Here is a 19,054-nt window from a genome sequence, read left to right on the forward strand (position 1 = left end):
ATTTTTCACCTCTAGTCATTTTGTCACACTACTTCAGCCTTGGTGAGATAATAACACAAGGCAGCTGCAGTTTCCAGGGTGAAGTTGATTGAAGGAAAATTGCTGCTGCTGGTTTAGATCCTGGTCTAATGTACCACACTTTCAAAACTAAAAATGTGGGAAGAGTGTTGGGTTACTGGCAAGGCCAGAACTTATTGCCCATCTTTAACGGTGCTCAAGTGGCGGCGAACCATTACCTTGAACCACTGCATCTTCTGGTGCTCCTGTGTTGTTGGGAAGGGAGTTCCAGGATTTGGACCCAGCAACGATGGAGGAACAGTGATGTGTTTCCAAGTCAGGGTGGTGTGGAACCTGCAGGTGATACTCTTCCTCTGCACCTTTTGCCCTTGTCAGTGTTTGATGGTAGGGGTCATTGGTTTGGGAGATGCTGTCGGAGTGAGTAACTGCGGTGCATTTTGTAGATGGTACAACGGGAGGGAATGAATGTTTGATATTTCATTCTAGGTCCACAAAAGTCGCTTAATTTTCTGCTTTAACTTTTTTTCAGCATTTCACAATGAGGAAAGTTCCGTGTAAAAGCAATGCTGGTTCAGGGTCGTTCTTTGCTCGTGACAACACTGCCAATTTCCTATCCTGGTGCAGAGCGGTTGGGGTCGATGAGACCTACCTGTTTGAGTCCGAGGGGTTGGGTATGTTTCTTTCTTCCTTTTTCAATCTTTTTATTTTCAAATTAATACAGATTAATCAATGATTATACATGTGATACAAAGAGATCGGGAGGGCAGTCATGACATATATAATTGTAAAGAATAAAAAATATAGTCTAGACCTCACGGTCTCTTTGTAAGTGAATATAATACAAAAAAAGGAAAGAAAAAGATTTATTGTATAATAAAAAAAAAAGAGAACCCCCCAAATCAAAAAAAATTATAAGTAATAAATCAAAACAAACTTTAAAAAAAAATTGCAAAAGAAAAAAAACTGGACTGACGTTTCTCGATGAACAAAGAGCAGTATTACGTTGTCAACTCTGCTCCTCTCAGTTCAAAGGTTATTGAAAAGGGATCTATATCATATGAAAATATTGAATAAATGGACTGCAAACTTCCTCAAATTTAAGCGAAGAATCAACAGTGCCACTCCTAATTTTAAACATGATATAGTTTGAGAGAACCATTGAAAAGTAGTGGGAGGTATTGGAACCTTACATTTGAACAAAGTGGATTGTTTGGCCATTAATGTGACAAAGGGAATCATACAGAAAGCAGAAGCGGATTAAGTGGCCAGATTCCATCCTTGGTAGCCCAAAAATTGCAGTGATAGAGTGAGGATGTAAATCAATATTCAATACAATTGAAATAATGTTAAAAATGTCTTTCCAATATTTTTCCAAAAGAGGGCGGGTCCAAAACATATGTGTCAGGGAAGCCACCTCTGACTTACATCTGTCACATATAGGATTTATATGGTGATAAAAATGGGCTAACTTTCCTTAGACATATGGGTCCTGTGCACTACCTTAAACTGTATCAGCGAATGTCTGGCACACATTGAAGATGTATTAACTAATTGAAGAATTTTCTTCCATTTCTCTGTAGATAAAAGTATCTTGTGCTCTTTCTCATTCATTCTTAATTTTATCAAGTATCTCTGGACGTATTTTCATAATTAGATCATAAATTATTGCTATCACGCCCTTCTGATAGGGATTAAAACCTAAAATTCTTTCCGTAATTTCAATTTTATATGGAGTCGGAAAAGAAGGTATAGTAACTTTTAAAAAAATTTCTAATCAGTAAATATTGAAAAAAGTGTGATCTAGGCAAATTGTATTTATTAGACAAATGTTCAAAAGATAAAAAAACAGGCATGTTTCTGATTCTCCCTGGTCATTACTGTCAGTATGTCGAGTTAAGATATGACTAAAATCCTCCTTCACTTCAAGCTCTTATGCATGTGTGCCATTTGGAAATGAGTCTCTCCTCAAACACTCTCTTGCATCAAACGCCAAATAACTTCCAAAGGGGAATTTGATAAATGTGGACACCTTCACCTGAGGGTTCCCCTCCGTCACACACCATCCTGAAATGTTTCGCTGTTCCCTCATCGTCCCTGGGTCTAAACCCTGGAACTCTTGCCCCAATGGCACTGTGGGGGTACCTTCACCAGAAGGACTGCAGTGGTTCAAGGGGCTGACCCCCACTTTCCCGGGGCGGTTGGGGAGGGGCAATAAACATTGGCTTTGCCAGTGATGCCCAAGAATGGCGAGTGATGTGTTTCCAGTGCCATGGGGAGTGAAGGGTCTTCAGTCAGCAAATGGTCAACAAGCTGGCACGTGTGTGACGCGCTGGACGCGGTCTCCTGGACTGCATTGAGTTTCAATCAATTGCATGGAGTGGGCAGCCCAGCAGCAGGCCATTCAGCCCCTCAGTTACATGCTGGTTTTCTCCTCCACCCCAGCCTGCTCAACTTCCACCCTTCATCTACCCTGAACACGTTGCCAATTACTGTTCATCTATTCCTCCTGCTTGTCTTCCTTTTACACTCGTACAGCACAGAAACAGACCCTTCAGCCCAATGAGCCTATACTGGCCATCAAGCAGCCATTACACATCCATATTTTATTCTTCCCACATTCCCTTCCACTGTCTACACACCAGGGGCAATTTATAGCGGCCAATTAAACTACCAACCCGTACGTCTTTGTGATGTGGAGCCAAGTTCTGCTAGCTGTGACACCCCAGTTTGTTTTACTGGGTAATTGTTTTTCCATGGGTTGTTCTTGAAAAGTATTTGTGGGAATCTGGAACTTCATTCCCAGGAAACTGTTGACACCAGTGGTCTGGGGAGTGATAGTTTATTTTGTTGGATCAGAGCATTGCCATGCGCCCAAGCATGTAAGAAAATAGGAGCAGGAGTTGGCTTTCAGAGATTTGCCATCCTCTCAGAGGAAATTTCCACACATCTCAGTTTGAAATGACTGGCCCCGTATCCTGTAGTTATGTCCCCTTGTTCCTGACTCTTCCACTGGTGAAAACATCCCAGCATCTGCCCTGTCAAATCCCCACAGGATATGTTTGAATAAGGTCACCCCTTGTTCTTCTAAACCCCAAGGAATACAGACCCAACCTGTCTCTTCTCTTGATAGGACAAACTTCTCATCCTAGGAGTTCCCCTGGTGAATCTCCTTCAGACCATCCCCAATGTTACTGTATCCTTGGGTCAGGGGACCAAAACTGGGTCTTCCAGGTGTGGCCTTGCAAATACTTGTACAACTGTATCAAAATCACCCTATTCTTAAAGTCTATCTCCTTGTAAAATGCAGTTTGCCACATTATGGATCTGCCTGCTAACTTTTTGTGACTCATGCAAGGGGCCATCCTTGACTGAACAGGGTGCAGAAGTCTGAGGTGCAGAGGGATCTGGGTGTCCCAATGTATGCTTCGCCGAAGCCTTGTATTCAGGTACTGCAAGTAATTGGGAAAGCTAACAGAATGACATTGTTTATTGTCAGGGGTCTGAACACAAAAGTAGGGAGGTTATTCTTCAATTATAATGGGGATTGGAGAGACTTGACCCAGAGTACGGCGTACAGTCTGGGTCTCCTTGTCGAAGGAAGCATGTTAATGCTGAGGAAGCGGTTCAGAGAAGGGTCACTAGACTGATACCTGGATTGGCTGGGCTGCCTTGTGAGGAGAGGTCAGGCAGGCTGAGCTTGGAAGAGTGAGAGGGGATTCAATTGCAATGTATGAGATCCTGAGTGAGCTTGCCAGGGTGGATACAAAGGGGATTTTCCTATTGTGCAACAGTCTAGAACTGGGGGGGCAGGAGGGGGGGGGGGTTTAAAATAGTTGCCATTTTAAACAGATATGAGGCAAAGAAATTTTTTTTTTTGAGGATCATCAGTCTTTGGGACTCTTCCTCAAAGGGCAGCAGAAGCAGATCTCTGAATATTTTTGAGGCGGAGGCAGTGACTCTACAATTTGTGGCTCTGTGGAGGAAACGTACTGCCATTGTGGCATTGCTAAGCTTCCAAAGGGGCAGTGCTGCTGCTGCCTGGCAGAGACTCCTGACCTCGGGTGCTGTCTTTGTGGAGTTTGCACGTTCCCTATGACAGCATGGGTTTCCCCCTGGTGCTCCGGTTCCCTCCCGCATTCCGAAGACGTGCAGGTCGGTGGGTTAATTGGCCACTGTAAATTGTCCCCCTAGTGTGTGGGTGAGTGGGAACACCTGGGGGGAGTTGATGGGAATGTAGGGAGGGGCATAGATTACAGAGAACGTTACCCAGTCTAACTGAGCTGGCACAGGTTTTCTGGGCCAAATGGCATCCTATTTTGTAAGGAAATGAGGCAAAACAGGTTAACATTGCAGGATCTTTCTGTGCACACTTCAGTTGCCATCGTACGTTGTCAGCTGTTTCACAGGACAGCCCAACAAGGCAAAGGAATGGATATCGAGCATAGTAACCTGGTTGGGCAAAACCTCTGCTCCTTCCTCCATCTTTACCTGACTGCGTGAATGGCCGTGAGGTTTTCCTCCTCGTGTGGGAGCTGTGGCGTCCCTTCCCTTGCCCCTGGCATCGGGCGTGCATCGAGTCCTGGTGTGTCGCTCTCCCAATCAGTTTCTGGGCAGCTGTCCATGGAATCTCGCTCAATACTTCCATTCACGCTCCCCCTCCGATTGTGACTCACCATTTCATTCCCAGGTCAGTGAATCAAAGGGCTGTGCTGGCAGGGTGTAGAGCTGGGTCCCTGGTGCTCACAGTGCTCCAGTGTTGGAGGGCTGACCAGTGATCTCGCCTCCCACGGTAGCCTTCCTCTATTGTTCTTCCAAAGGTCAGGCTGTAGATACACTTCAGAAGAAGTGGAAGGTCTTTCTTTGCACCAGAGTATGTATAAATGCTGCATTGTCTGCTCTCCATTTCAAGTTGGTATTTTGCTGTAATTATTAATAAAGAATATAACTCGGGCATTGAGTAGTAGGTGACAATGTAAGAGCCATGAATCAAATCTGCTTTTGGTGAGTTGTTGCAAACGAGATGTGAGGATAGGAGCAGGGAGGACATTCTTCCCCATTAATGAGACCCAGCCTCATCTCTGTGTGACCCCAGTTTACCTCTGCTGATCCCATGGCCTTCGATCCCTTCCCTGCCTCTGATCTCTCCATCTGTGGCTCGAATGCTCCCCAACTCGATTGGTGCAGCAGTGTTTGAAACTGCTGGACTGGAACAGCAGAGGCCTAGACCAACAAACCAGCAATGAGTTCAAATCCCACCCCAGCAACTAGGGGAATGTAAATTTGGTTAATTAACTTGTTTGGAATTACATAAATGCCATTTGAGTAGCAACTAGGTGGTTGTCCAAACTCATCTGGTTGAGGGTGACCTTATAGAGGTGTATAAAATCATGAGGGGTATAGATAGGGTGAACATGCACTCTTTTTCCTAGGGAAGGGAAACTAAAAACTAGAGGGCATAGGTTTAAGGTGAGAGGGGAGGGTTTTAAGAGGGACCTGAGGGGCAAGTCCTTCATGCAGAGGGTGGTGCATTTATGGAACGAGCTGCCAGTGGAAGTGGTAGAGGCAGGTATAATAATGACATTCAAAAGAAATTTGGACATAGATGGATAGGGAAGGTTTAGAGGGATATGGCAAATGGGACTAGCTTGGTGGGCCTGTTTCCATGCTGTCTGACTATGGTTCAGAGGGAGGGGAAGGAAGTAGACCATTCTTGCCCATCTGGCCTATTTGTGAATCCAGACCCACCGATGTGGTTGGCTCTCAGCTGCCCCCTGAAGTGGTCACATCTAAAGAAGTGGTCTAGAGGCGCTCGAAGGACCACACCAGTTCGAAAAGGCAGTTCCCTGTCGCCTTCGAGGGGCAGTGAGGGATGGCCAATAAACGCTGGCCTTTCTAACGGTGTCTACTTTGTGCAAAATGCATTTTACAAAAATTACAGCCTTTTGGGGAGAAAGTAGAGATGTTTGCCCTGTGTGTGGATATAAAATGCTGCTCGCACTTCCGTCTGAGCTGCACTGCTCCAGATCTAATAACGTGACCCCAACTCCCAGTTCATTTATTTTAACGTTAACTTTAAGGATCTAGGTGTCGTTGACAAGCCCATCATTTATTGCCTGTCCTTAACTGCCCTTGAGAAGGTGGTGGTGAGCTTGAACCACTGCAGTCCTTCTGGTGAAGGTGCTCCCACAGTGCTGCTGGGAAGGGAGTTCCAGGATATTACTAGTCTTCATGATGCGTTGCTTCAGAAAGGCTCACAGTATCGTCAAGGATGCCTGTTACCCTGGCCATTCCCTTTTTTCTCTCTCTTACCTTCTGGGAAAAGATACAGGAGCTTGAAAGCCCGGACTTCCAGACTCAGGAACAGCTTCTCCCCTACTGCTGTCAGACTCTGTCACATCCCCTTCCGGGTGGTGCTACCTCACTTTCGGACTCCTAACACCACCTCTTTATTTCTTATTGCACTGCTTCAGATTGCACTACTATCTGTGCACCATTCTGTTGTTTTGGACTCATTGCATTTATTGTCACTACGTACACTGTTTGCTCTGTGAGCTTCATGCAAACAAGGAATTTCACTGCACCCTGGTGTATATGACAATAAAGTTTCCTGAATCTAATTTAGACCCAGGACCAGGGAGATGATTCAAGGTCAGAATGGTGTGCGACTTGCAGGCTGTGATGTCCCCATTTATCAAATTCCGTTTTGAAAGTTAATCAGGGTTTGATCCAAGAGGCATTGCACTGAGGGCAGATCTATTTCCAAATGGCACAGGAGCGAGAAAAATCAAGTTGAAGTGAAAGGGGATGAAATTGTGGCTTCACGTCACCACTTTTTATTCAGCTCCTTTGCAATAAGCCACCACCTTCCTCCAGGCTGTTGCTTGGTGATTTAGCCACAGTCGTTTCCAGTGTTCTGACCTGCCCATGATGGTGGAGAGACTGGGGAGAAGTCTCTGTCCCAACTTCCAGGTACAATCTTGCAAAACAATAATTTGCCGTATGCAGCCGATGTTTCCGTGTGCCTTCATTGTGGTTCTGTAGACAAATTAATTTGCATCAATTTTGTTACCAGGACCTTGATAATCAAATACTCACTGAAGTGATGCTGTACGTTATAATGTTAACACTTTGGAGGTCATTGCTCGCCCCAATTGCCCTCAGAGCTAGTGATGAGCTTGAAGCTGCAGTCCTTTGGTGAAGGTGCTGTTGGGGAGGGGGTTCCAGGGGTTAGACCCAGTGGCAATGAAGAAGCAGTGATGTATCTCCAAGTCAGGGTGGTGCTCAACTTGGGGAACTTGCAGGTGGTGGTGCTCCCCATGTGCCGGAAGCCCTTGTCCTCGGTGATGCCCGTGGGTTTTTGGAGGTGTCTCAATTCTTGCATTATTGATTTTGTCCTTCGAAATGTTGAATGGTTTTCACCTGACCATTAAATCAAAAGCACAACCCACGTGCTAACAGATCTGGGAATGTGAGGCGTTGCATCTCATCGAGTGGCCATGGACGTTTGTGTTTGGCCTGTGTTTGGTGTTGTGTTTCATGGTGTTGAGGACAAGCCTGTTTGTTCTTTTCCAGTTTTACACAAACAGCCGCGCCAGGTGTGTCTGTGCCTGCTTGAAATTGGTCGAATTGTGTCCCGGTAAGTGTGATTTTCTTTTTATCGCAACCTCTATTGTGACACGGGAATCCGGGGAAACTGGTGGAGGCCATTCAGCCCCTTGAGCCTGTTCTGCCACTCTGTCAGGCGATGGCTGATCTGTTCAAAGGAGAGTTACGAGGAAGGTTTTCCTACACAGACCGGAGGGTGCCTGGAATGTGCTGCCAGGGGTGGGGGTGGAGGCAGATACGATAGCGGCATTTAGACAGACACATAGGCTGAGAATGGAGGGATTCGGACCATGTGCAGGCAGATGGGATTAGTTTAAATTGGCACTGTGGTCGGCACAGACATGGTGGGCTGAAGGGCCTGTTCCTGCGCTGTACTGTTCCGTGTTCTAAAAGCCTGGTTTTGGGAGAGTGTTTGGTTTCAGAGCTGTGGTGGGGGGGTTGATGTGGTTAAAACCAGTGATGCACAGAATTGGAGGCGAGACTCTGAGGGGAAGGAGTCCAGAGGAGATTTGAGACACGAGGAGCAAACAAGGCAATGGAGGGGTTTGAAAGTGAGGATGAGACTTTCAAAGTTCGGGCATTGACTGGAAGCTGGAGTGGATCAGCAAGCACTGGGTGTGATGGAGAACGATGCGAGTTGAACACGGGACAGGGCTTCAATGGTGGGAGCTGGAGGGAGGGGGAGCAAATGGGAAGAGGCCTTAAGTTACTATAGAAAAGGCTAGAGTTATTCTACTGTAGGGATTTTAAACTCATACCTAAATTAATCTAGAGGTAAGGATATGGCATTCGCTCCCACAGGGGAGCAGTTGAGATGAATATCAGAGATGGGTTTAGGGGGGAAATTGGATAAACATTCAAGTGGGGTCGGGAGGAACAGAGGGAGAGAGGTGGTGGTGTGGAGCATAGAAACTGGTGCAGAGCAGGAGGCTGAATGACTTGTTTTAGTCTGTAGATTGGGTGTCATTTTAGCTAAATTCTGGAGCACTTGCACATTCTTAAAATGATGCTTGGATGCTCTGGGCTGGTCAACATTGTTTCTGCCTCTTTGTTGAAGCTTTGGCGTGGAACCTCCGGTGCTAGTGAAACTAGAGAAGGAGATCGAACTTGAGGAAACTCTTCTGACCGCTTCTGAACACGTGATTTCTACAGAGATCCCAAAGCCAAGTTGTTCTAACAAAGAGCTTCACCAAGCAGTGAGTTCCAGCTACAATCTGCCACTTGTGTTCAGTTTCAATTAACTTTTTTTTTAAAGAAGTTCCTGGCATTTTCAGATTTACAATAGAGACCTTAAATACAAATAGAAGTCTGAAACTGGAGCATTTTCTGAAGGTGCTGGGGTTGCTTAAAATTATTTTTCCCAATCCTGACTGTCCGCAGGTCGCGAGCAACAGTGTGCTTTGGTTGGGGGAGCAAGTGAGTATGTTCTCTGCTTCTCAGAGCTCTAGAGCTCTGCACTGGGGTTTCCTTGTCACGTGTCAGTCTTCCATAGATTATAGCATCTCGCAGCCCAGGAGGAGACCATCTCGCCCATCGTTCCTGTACCACTCCAGTCAGTCTCGCTCCCCTGCTCCTTCCTCACAGAGCTGAAAACATTTCCCCTACCAATACTTAACCAGTTCCCTTTAAAACTTCTGTTGCACCTGCTTCCACTGGTCTTGCATCAATGTTCTCTAGATCACAACAACTTGCTGTGTAAAATATCTCCCCACCCGATTTCTGAGTCCTTGATTTTTTCCCCGGCCCTCCTCCCCCAGTTGGGGGAAAGACCATCTTGTTTGTTCTAGTAATGTACTCACGTTGGATCCCTCAACCAGCCCTTGTTCAAGGCAGGTCATGCAGCACAGAAACGGGCCCTTCAGCCCAATTCATCCATGCCAACCAAGATGCCCATCTAAGCTACTCCCATTTGGCCCATATCTCACTACACCTCTCCTATCCATGTACCTGTCCAAGTGTCTTTCAAATCTAAGTGCACCTGCTTCTACCACTTCCTCTGGCAGCTCATTCCATATACTGACCAGCCTCTGTGTGAAGAAATTGAGCCACACGGTAGTGTAGAGGTTAGCGTGATGCTATTACAGCACCAGCGATCGGGGTTCAATTCCTGCCACTGTCTGTAAGGAGTTTGTACGTTCTCCCCGTGTCTGCGTGGGTTTCCTCCGGGTGCTTCAGTTTCCTCCCACATTCCAAAGACACGCGGGTTAGTAGGTTAACAAGGATGTAATTGGGTGGCGCGGGCTCATTGGGATGGAATGGCCAGTTACTGTGCTGTATCAATTTTTAAAAATCTTTTCCCTGTCACCGTAAATCTATTCTAGTTCTTGATTCCCTTTCTTGGGGGTTTTACAAAAAAAGGGATGGGCCTGGAATGTTTGTAGCACATCACTGATCCAAATCCAAAGTGACATTCTGCCGGACTGTGACTCTCCTTTTCTAGTTTTCTCTGACCTCTCCTCCTTCTGGCATGTCTAACCATTCTACCTTCAGGCAGAGTTGCCTCCTTGGTGTTACCCTCTTGTATCACAAGGTGGGCACTGCACCCTCTGCTTGGATGAGCACTACTTTATCTCAGCGTTTCCTCCCTGCTTCCCCCAGTGCCTTTTGTCCTGTGCTGGCATCATCTAGAATCACGGAACTGGAAAGACATCTCCATCTTCTCCTTTGCCTCCTGTCCACTGTTTCTCTAACAATCCCTCCATCCTGGTCAACAGTTGAAACTGTCCTTCTCCAAACTTCCAATGGGATTATTTCTTCCAAACCTTTTCCCAGCTCTCTGCCACCACAGACTAGGTCTGTGGAGGCAGCAACAAGGTGCACTGGTTAACCCCAGGACACGCATTCTTTCCTCATCCACAACGCTCTGTCGCTCCCTTCTCTTTTGGGAATATCATCCCCTTCACCTCGTGCCTCGTATTCAAAGTTCCTGCCCTCCCTTTCATCTTTTGTAAGTCATAGTTTTCATCAGTGAGTTGCCTTTACTGTCCGCAGACCAATAATTCTGTTGCTTCCAGGTGAAGATCATTGCAGATGACCCCCCTTGCAATTGTTCCCATCGGTTCTCAATTGAGTTTCTATCGGAAGGACGTTATCGGCTGGGTGAAAAGATACTTTTTATCAGGGTAAGTCTTGGAGACAATACAGATAGGGATCCTAGAAATGGCACAAAGGTTGTGAAAAAATCTGCTGGCCTGCCTTGCATGAGGGGTCTTAAACCCCATGTTAGGACCTTGCTATGATGAACAGGCCAATTAAAGGACTGAATCCGCTGAAGGGCCGTTCATTGGGAGGTCAGTGGCCTGACCCTGATGTTGGATGAATAGTCTTGTGAGTTCAGTCAAGGACTGTGAATGGAGCCCAAATTTGGCCCAGGGTCTTGGGCTGGTTGCTGGGCCCAAGGTGGTGTGGCTAGAAATGGCCCATAAAAGTTTCTGGCCCAATAAGGAAGGTGGTCTTGGTTCTGGGAAATGAGCTAGGCCAGATATCAATGGGGGAACAAATAGGAAATAGTGATCATAGAACAGTACAGCACAATACAGGCCCTTTGGCCCACACTGTTGTGCTGACCTTTAAACCTCACCCAAGAGGGATATGTGGGAGGAAGGGGTTAGATAGTCTATTTTAAATTTCTCTATATGCTTATCTAGTAATCTCTTGAATTTGACCAACGTACCTGCCTCCACCACCACCCCAGGCAGCGCATTCCATGCTCCAACCACTCTGGGTAAAGAAAAAAAAACCTTCCTCTGGTATCTCCCTTGAACTTCCCATCCATTACTTAAAAGCCATGCCCTCTTGTATTGAGCATTGGTGCCCTGGGAAAGAGGTGCTGGCTGTCCACTATCTATTCCTCTTATTTTGTAACCTCTATCATGTCTCCTCTCATCCTCCTGCCCCTCACAAAGCCATGCTGACTATCCCTAATCAGACTATGCTTCTCCAAATGCTCGTAAATCCTGTCCCTGAGAATCCTCTGCAATAGCTTGCCCACCACTGACATAAGAAACATTTAACCTTGGGAGGCATGATAGGGTAGATGCTGAAGTTTCCACTATTGGGAGAGTCTCGAATAAGGGGAATTAGTTACTAGATTAGTGGGCAGTCATTTAAAAATGTGGTGTAAAGGAACTTCTTGCAGAGGGTGGTGAACCTCTGGAATTCTCTGCCCCAGAGGGTTGTGGAGACTGGATCAATAGGGTTATTTAAAGAGGCAGTAGATGGATGAAAGATCAAAGCATGGTGATGTGGCACAGAGGAGATGAGGCCTAGGGCAGATCAGCTGTGGTCATGTTGAAAGGCAGGGGCTGGGTGGCCTGTTTCCTGGTGTTGTATTACTGCCAAAGGCCTTGTGCCCAGTTCCAGCTTCAGCAGCACAGTAAAGGCCATTCGTTCCATCATTTCCGCTGCCTGCTTTATTCTCGTTCCTCTGGTCTTTCATAGAACATAGAACAGTACAGCAGAGGAACAGGCCCTTTGGCCCATCATGTTGTGCCAAACTAATTAAGCTAATGATACCTAATCCCTTCTGTCTGCCTTTCACTATATCCCTTTTATAGACTTCTCATTCCCTGGTTTTCCCTTCAGCTGATCTCTCTGTCTCACGAGCCTCTGAACAACTCCCTTGTTTAATCACTCATTGTGCATTGAAACATGTCCGACTGTGCCCGTCCTTTCTGCAGTGGGTGGAAACGGCCTCTCGTTGTTCACCCCCTCAAATGTCTTTCACAGCTGCCAAACCTTTATAGATTCTCCATGGAATCTTTCTGCGTAATGCCTTATTTTCAAGCCTACATTTGTCCCTCTGCACCTCACCTTTTGCTTCTCTGGATGTGGAGTTGCCAATAGTGTACACGTCTTTTTTTTAGAAAAAGAGCAGAAAAGCTTGTCTTTGTTTTCCTTCCCAGTTCTGATGAAGGGTCTTCTATCTGAAATGTTAACTCCGTTTCTCTTTCCATAGATGCTGCCTGACCTGCTGAGTGTTTCCCGCATTCTGTTTTATTACATTTATATGGTGACTTTCACAGCTTCGGTGTCCCAGAGTTCTTTCCAGCCAATGAATATCCTTGGTAACGTGATTACAGGTCCTCCCCAGGTTAGGAACACCCAACTTGTGTACAACCTGTGCATACAAGCCAGTGTTGGCGAGACCAGTGGGGTGGACTTGCCAGCTGCTGCTGGGCTGCAGACATCTCCTGTCGTGTGGGAACTCTGTCTGCAACAATATCTGAATGGTTGAGTTAAACTCCCTGTTTAACTACATGTTGCCCTAGGTTGGCTGATGTTTTTACTTAAATGTACAACCAGGCAACCGCATTTCTGACTGTTTGGGTTGCAAATAGTTCTTGGGAACAGAACTCTGTTGTAACCTGGGGAGGATCTGTAATTAGAAATAACACATTTAAAAAATGGCCCTCAAAGAGCAGAGATCATTTGGTGCTTTGTTAATATTAGCTCCTAGGCAGTGGGGAAACCCCCTCTGTTGTTCCGATACTGGTAGTGGTGTCCTCCACAAGCCCCTGAGAGCAGGTGGATCAAAAAGTCGGCATAGGAGGAGCTGGCAGGGTCTCGAGTTTAATGTTGCATCTGATGCGCAACACCTCTGGCAGTTTTAGCAGTCTCTCGGCAAGGCAGAGAAGGGTATGGCCCTAATGCAGGCAAATGAGCACAGGAGGAAGTGGTAGATTACATTTAGAAGACACTTGGATAGGTACATGGATAAGAGAGGTTTAGAGGGATATGGGTCAAACGCAGGCAAATGGGACCTGCTCAGGTACCCACTATCCAATACTAGATGATGTGCATTTAAGGTGAGAGGGGGACAGTTTAAAGGAGATGTGTGAGGCAAGGTTTTTTTTCTTGTTAAAGTGGTAGGTGCCTGAAATGTGCTGCTGGGGTGGGGGTGGAGGCAGATACGATAGTGGTGTTTAAGAGGCTTTTCGACACATGAATGTGCAGGGATATGATTTGTAAACGGACAGAAGAGATTCAGTTTAATTTAGCATTGTGTTCAGCACAGATGTTGTAGGCTGAAGGGCCTGTTCGTTCTATGCATCTCAAAGTCAAGTGTATTGTCATGTGCACAAGTCCGTGTGTGCACAGGTGCAATGAAAAACTTACTTGCAGCAGCATCATGGGCACAGAGCATCAGATAAGCAGCATTTGCAAGAGAGGCATAGATGTAAATGATACAGTTTTTATGAGAAAGCACACAACTAGAACAAAACAAAGTCCATTTCAGTGCAAAATGATCAAAGTGGTCATAATATGACTAAACTGTAGTGTTTAGGGTTGTGCTGGTTGGTTCAAGAACGGAATGGTTGAAGGGAAGTAGCTGTTCCTGAACCTGGTGGTGTGGGACTTCAGGCTTCTGTACCTCCTGCACGACGGTAGCTGCGAGAAGATGGCACGGCCCGGATGGTGGGGATCTTTGATGGACATTGCCTTCTTGAGGCAGCGCCTCCTGTAGATACTCCCGATGATGGGGAGGGATGTGCCCGTGATGTATTGGGCAGAGTCCACTGCTCTCAGTGGCTTCTTGCGTTCCTGTGCATTTGAATTGCTGTACCAGACCGTGATGCAACCAGTCAGGATACTTTCAACAGTACAAATGTGGAAGTTAGTGTTTGGTGACAAGCCAAACCTCCTTACTACTTTACTTCATTACATCTTTATTTTCTTAGAAGGTTAATGTATCTTGGTACATGTGCCAATGATAAATTGATTGTGGACTTCAGGAAGGAGAAGTTGGGAGAACACGCACCTGTCCTCATTGAGCGATCAGTGGCAGAAGGGGTGAGTAGCTTCAAGTTTCTGGGCCTCAACATCTCAGAGGATCTATCCTGGGCCCAATATATTGATGCAATCATGAAGAAGGCACGCCAGTGGTTCTACTTCATTAGGGGTTTGAGGAGAATTTGGTATGTCACCAAAGGCTCTTGCAAATTTCTATAGATGTAGTGGAGAGCATTCTGACTGGTTGCATCACTGCCTGGTATGGAGGCTCCAATGCACAGGATCGCAAGAGGCTGCAGAGGGCTGTAGACTCAGCCAGCTCCATCACGGGCACAACCCTCCCCACCATCGAGGACATCTTCAAGAGGTGGTTCCTCAAGAAGGTAGCATCCATCACTAAGGACCCTCACCATTTGGGACATGCCCTCTTCTCGTTACTACCATCAGGGAGTGGATACACGAGCCTGAAGACCCACACTCAACGATTCAGGAACAGCTTCTTCCCCTCCGCCATCAGATTTCTGAACAGTCCAGGAACACTGCCTCATTCTTCCTTTTATTTTGTAACTTATAGTAATTTTTAATGTCCCTGTCTTGCACTGTACTACTGCCGCAAAACCACACATTTCACGACATACGTCAGTGATAATGAACCTAGTTCTGAAACCATTTACTAGTTGTCTTTACCTGCAGATGTTGCACGGGAAGCACGTGATGGTGCGCGTTGGAGGAGGATGGGACACCCTGCAAGGCTTTCTGCTCAAACATGACCCATGTCGCCTACTGCACCTCACCACGCTGGAGGAGAAGATCGTGACCCTGGAGAAGGCCGCGCCCCACCACCCGGGCCGGCCCAGGTCTCCAGCGGTGCGCCAACTGGGCCCCGGCCCCCCTCGGCCCTCACCGGCCACTGGTCCCCACTGCCGCTGCCCCTCCTCAGCCCGTTCCCCCGCCCCTAAGCTGCCGCTGACTCCGGCCCAGCTCTGCCACCAGCCCCGGCCTTCCCCCAGGGCGGCGCAGGCCTCTACGGGGCCAGGCCGGGCTGCCGGAAGAGCCCCCCTGAGGAGACCACAAGGTCTGGGCCCGGCCCTCACAGAGCCCGCGCCCAAGCTGAGCGCCCGCTGTCCGGCAGGCACAGGCCCGTCGCCAGCCGCTCGCTCCCCCGGGCCCCGCCTCCACACCAGGGCCCCGCCGGCCGCCGCTCCCAAATCGACACCCAGGCCTGTGGCTCCGGCCCCTGGCCGGGACAAGGCCTCACCCTGCCCCCGCACCCCGCTGGCCGTGGTGAGGCTGCCTCAGGCCACGGTGAGGGGTGTGGAGACAGTGCGGGGCGCGGAGACGGTGCGGGTCAAGCCCAAGGCCCGGCCGGTGAAGGTCGCCGCAGGAATGCCGGCCAAATCGCCACGCTCCCCCACCAGGCCTGGGCCCTCAGTGGCCCGAGGGGAGGATGACTACCTGGTGATGAATGGGGGCTCCCGGCCCAGGGAGTGACGGGCCCCAGGAGAGGGGGATGGGAGTGGGGCAGTGAAGGGGAGGGGTCCCTCTCCCCGTGGGCCAGGGCTCCGGCCTGGCTCCCACCCTACAGTCGGGTGGATGAGACGTTCCGGCCCCACACCTCAGCCTGGGCCGGGAGACTCCCCCACCCCCAGTGCCCTGGAGGTTGATAGTTTACTCTGACTAAACCAGGCTCTCGGTAGTAATGTACTGCTGTGTGTGGGAGTTTGCTGTGCACACACTAGCTGCTCTGCATCCTCCATTCCAGCTGTGGTCAAACCTTGAAAGGCCTTGCTTTGGCCGGGCCGTGCTCTGAGGCAGCCGGGAAGTTGCAGTCACACTTTATTTCTACCTTCGGGGACCAGGAGGTGTCCCACCCTCTCCTTCCCCGAGGTGGGGGCTGGCCCAAGTTCCTCTCCCCTGTAATCAGGACCCTTTCCCCCAGTGTCTGCCATTTTCAGCTTGCCGTTAGCTATCGGTGTCCATTTCTGGATTGGCGTAGTTCCCTGGAGAAGGGGATTCGTACCTTCAGAGGGGGTGGGATACTGACCATGGAGGGGGTCCAATCACCCCCTCCCACCCCCATCCACTGCCCTTCCTGCCAACCTCTGGGATGGAGAGTGTGCTGATGGGCATGGCCCCATCCTGCCCCTCCTTCAAAGTATTAAGGCAGGGTCTTCAAATTAACTTAAAGATACCCTGACACTGTTGGAAAATAATTATACAAAACTTTTGTGAGCAACATTACATTGAGGGAGGGTGTTCCCGTCGAACCCTCGCTGTCCATGGGCTGCCTACAAATGGGTACAAAACACAATGGCCCTGTGATTAGCACAGGAACATTACCGAGTGGGACCACAGGGACAGCCTATGGAGTGATATGTTGGTAAACTTCAACCACACTATTACCTTTGTGGCTGCGTTGGGATAATTCCCATTCCAATACTAACCTTTCCGAAGATCATACTATGTTTCAAACTCTCGTGGTTAAAATGCTGGCATTGATTGCTGTGTTGCTGAGTTGTCTACTGAGCTGCTCCAAAAAAAATTGTTTTGCACTCAAGGACACTACAGGAGTGGTTTTGTTGGGCGTGGCATTTTTCAGCCAACAAACTGGGGAAAATGCAAGGCCTTTTATCACTTCCTCTTGTATTTATGTTTGTATTTAAATTGTTGTGATTGAAGATGAAATTGTACCTGGTGTAAAGTGGCATTGGCTGGGTCCCCCTGTGTCCTGGGGCAGGCTGCGGTTTCTGGAGGTTAAAGCAGATTAGGGAGGGTGATGGAAGTTATCTTCTTAACGAAAGGTAGAAGTGTTAGATGCTTATCAGGGCAGGAATAAATGGCAGCTTGATTTGCAGTTCTGCCTGCTTCCCTCTCTCTCCTCTCCCACTCCTGCTCCCACTGGCTGGCACTCGTTGACGCTGCCTCCCCAAGTTGACATCTCACCAGTTTAGCTCTCGGGAAGACTTTGGGGAAAGTTGTTCCAAAGTTTGCTGCTTGCCCGGGTTACTTTAATGTTGGTGCAGTGTTGTTCCAATTGTCTTGAGATTGGGGTCTGAGTAATGGGCAGGTCCCGGTCCCACCACTGCACTCGTGGCCTCTGGTGCTCCTGACCCCCAACCCACCACAGCTGATCTGTCCACAGCTTCCCACAAAATGGGCTCGCGCCCAGTGCAAAATTGTGCGTTTCTTCAGTGCATGCCCCAGAGAGAATGGAGGGAGCATGGATATCCATAACACTGGACCACGTGTGTACATATTGTACCTTGTTGTGCTGGTGTGGCCGAGCTAGTTGTGTGTGTTTGTTGATGGAGAGGCTGAGGTGCCTTCTGTCTCCCTCTGGTCTGGGGCTAGTATTGGGGGATAGTCTCGCATCTCTGCACAAGCCCCTCTGTACTGACGACATCTTCAGAGTGAGAAACTAGGTTGTAGCTTCAAGGAGTTGTTACTTTAAAAGGAGGGACTAACTGGTTGTGGGACTGTTTGGTTCCCCACAACTTGGGGGAAGGGGTGAATTCCTCTGCTGTGGTCAGCCCTGTGTGAGCCAGTGCTGTAGTCCAGCTCTGGGTAATGGTGGTGAATGCATCAGGGTAGTGCGCTGTACAGTCCACCAGTGAGATCAGGAATGTTTCATGTCAACACTAATGAGTGAAGGAACTTCACTCTCTTTGGAAGAAGAGTAGGCCATTCAGCCCCTCAAGCCTGTTCTATCATTCAGTTAGATCATTCCTATTTGTTCCAGCCCACTACCTGCAAATGAGAATTGTTCCAACTGGTGGCTGGGTTCTACAGACTTCGGGGACAGTTCCACATGCCTTTGTGAAAAATGTTCTTGAACTATTTGGCTCTACACTGAGGTTACGCTTCTGTTTCATCTCCTCTCTGTATCTATCCTCCCTTTGTATGGCTGTAAACACGTGGGTCAGTTTGGCCCCAGTACTCCAAACCCAAGCCAAAGGAGCGAAGTTAACACCACTCCTCCTCACCTTGCATCAAAGATGTTGCATTTATTCCATCATCCGGCATTCCAAAGTTTCTCCACATTGGAATTGTACTTTAACTTTTGTGACTTATGACGTAGAAAAATGTATAATTTGAACAGGTACGTAACACTGGAGTCCTGTTGTTGAAGGACACCTTTTGCTGTTTACCTCCAGGTACTTTTTTCTAGGTTTTCCTTTTGTTTTGCAATCGTTTGCCTCCTGCAGGAGGTGATGGTTCCCCCTCCCTACTGCCCCCGAGTACCGATGGAGCACTGGGTACTGTTTTGGAACTGTTTGTGGTGTCCTCTCCTAGGGAACTGAACTGGAAAGAACAAGAGCTCTGGAAACTTCTGACTGTTACTGTAAATGGGTTAAAACAGAGTGTGATCTACATGTGGTTAAAAGTAGGTCATGAAATGCTGGAGCAGCTGAGATCGATTCATGTCTCTGTAACACCAACTCTGTACTAACCTCAGCAATTTTAAATTTGATATACCTCCATCTAAAAGCATATTCAATACTCAACAAAATTGACAATAAAACTATTGAATGGAAGATGCTTGATGTGTTGGAAGTCTTGCATCCAATTGTCCAGGGGCTATTGAACTGGCCAGGTGTGTTCACCTGCATTTAACATCTGGACCAACCAGCATTTGGGGATACGACTGACCCTGGAAATTTCCAGCATTTTCTGTTTTAGGTTTCCTGAATCCGGAGGT

General features: G+C 47.9%; 1 protein-coding gene across 2 annotated transcripts in view; it reads left to right on the top strand.

Moving 5' to 3' along the window:
• gas2l3 (growth arrest-specific 2 like 3) overlaps positions 1–18,848 on the top strand; it is a 39,075-nt gene extending 20,227 nt beyond the window's left edge. The window contains exons 6-10 of one of the 2 annotated variants that reach the window (XM_052030178.1): positions 548–689; positions 7,591–7,654; positions 8,681–8,819; positions 10,638–10,745; positions 15,049–18,848. In XM_052030178.1, the coding sequence (XP_051886138.1) occupies positions 548–689; positions 7,591–7,654; positions 8,681–8,819; positions 10,638–10,745; positions 15,049–15,846 (1,251 nt within the window). In that variant the 3' untranslated portion in view covers positions 15,847–18,848. The remainder of the gene's footprint in view (positions 1–547; positions 690–7,590; positions 7,655–8,680; positions 8,820–10,637; positions 10,746–15,048) is intronic. The other variant, XM_052030179.1, reaches the window with a different exon arrangement.
• The last annotated feature ends 206 nt before the right edge of the window (positions 18,849–19,054 follow it).

Source organism: Pristis pectinata, chromosome 15, assembly GCF_009764475.1.
Source record: "Pristis pectinata isolate sPriPec2 chromosome 15, sPriPec2.1.pri, whole genome shotgun sequence".
Lineage (NCBI taxonomy): Eukaryota > Metazoa > Chordata > Chondrichthyes > Rhinopristiformes > Pristidae > Pristis > Pristis pectinata.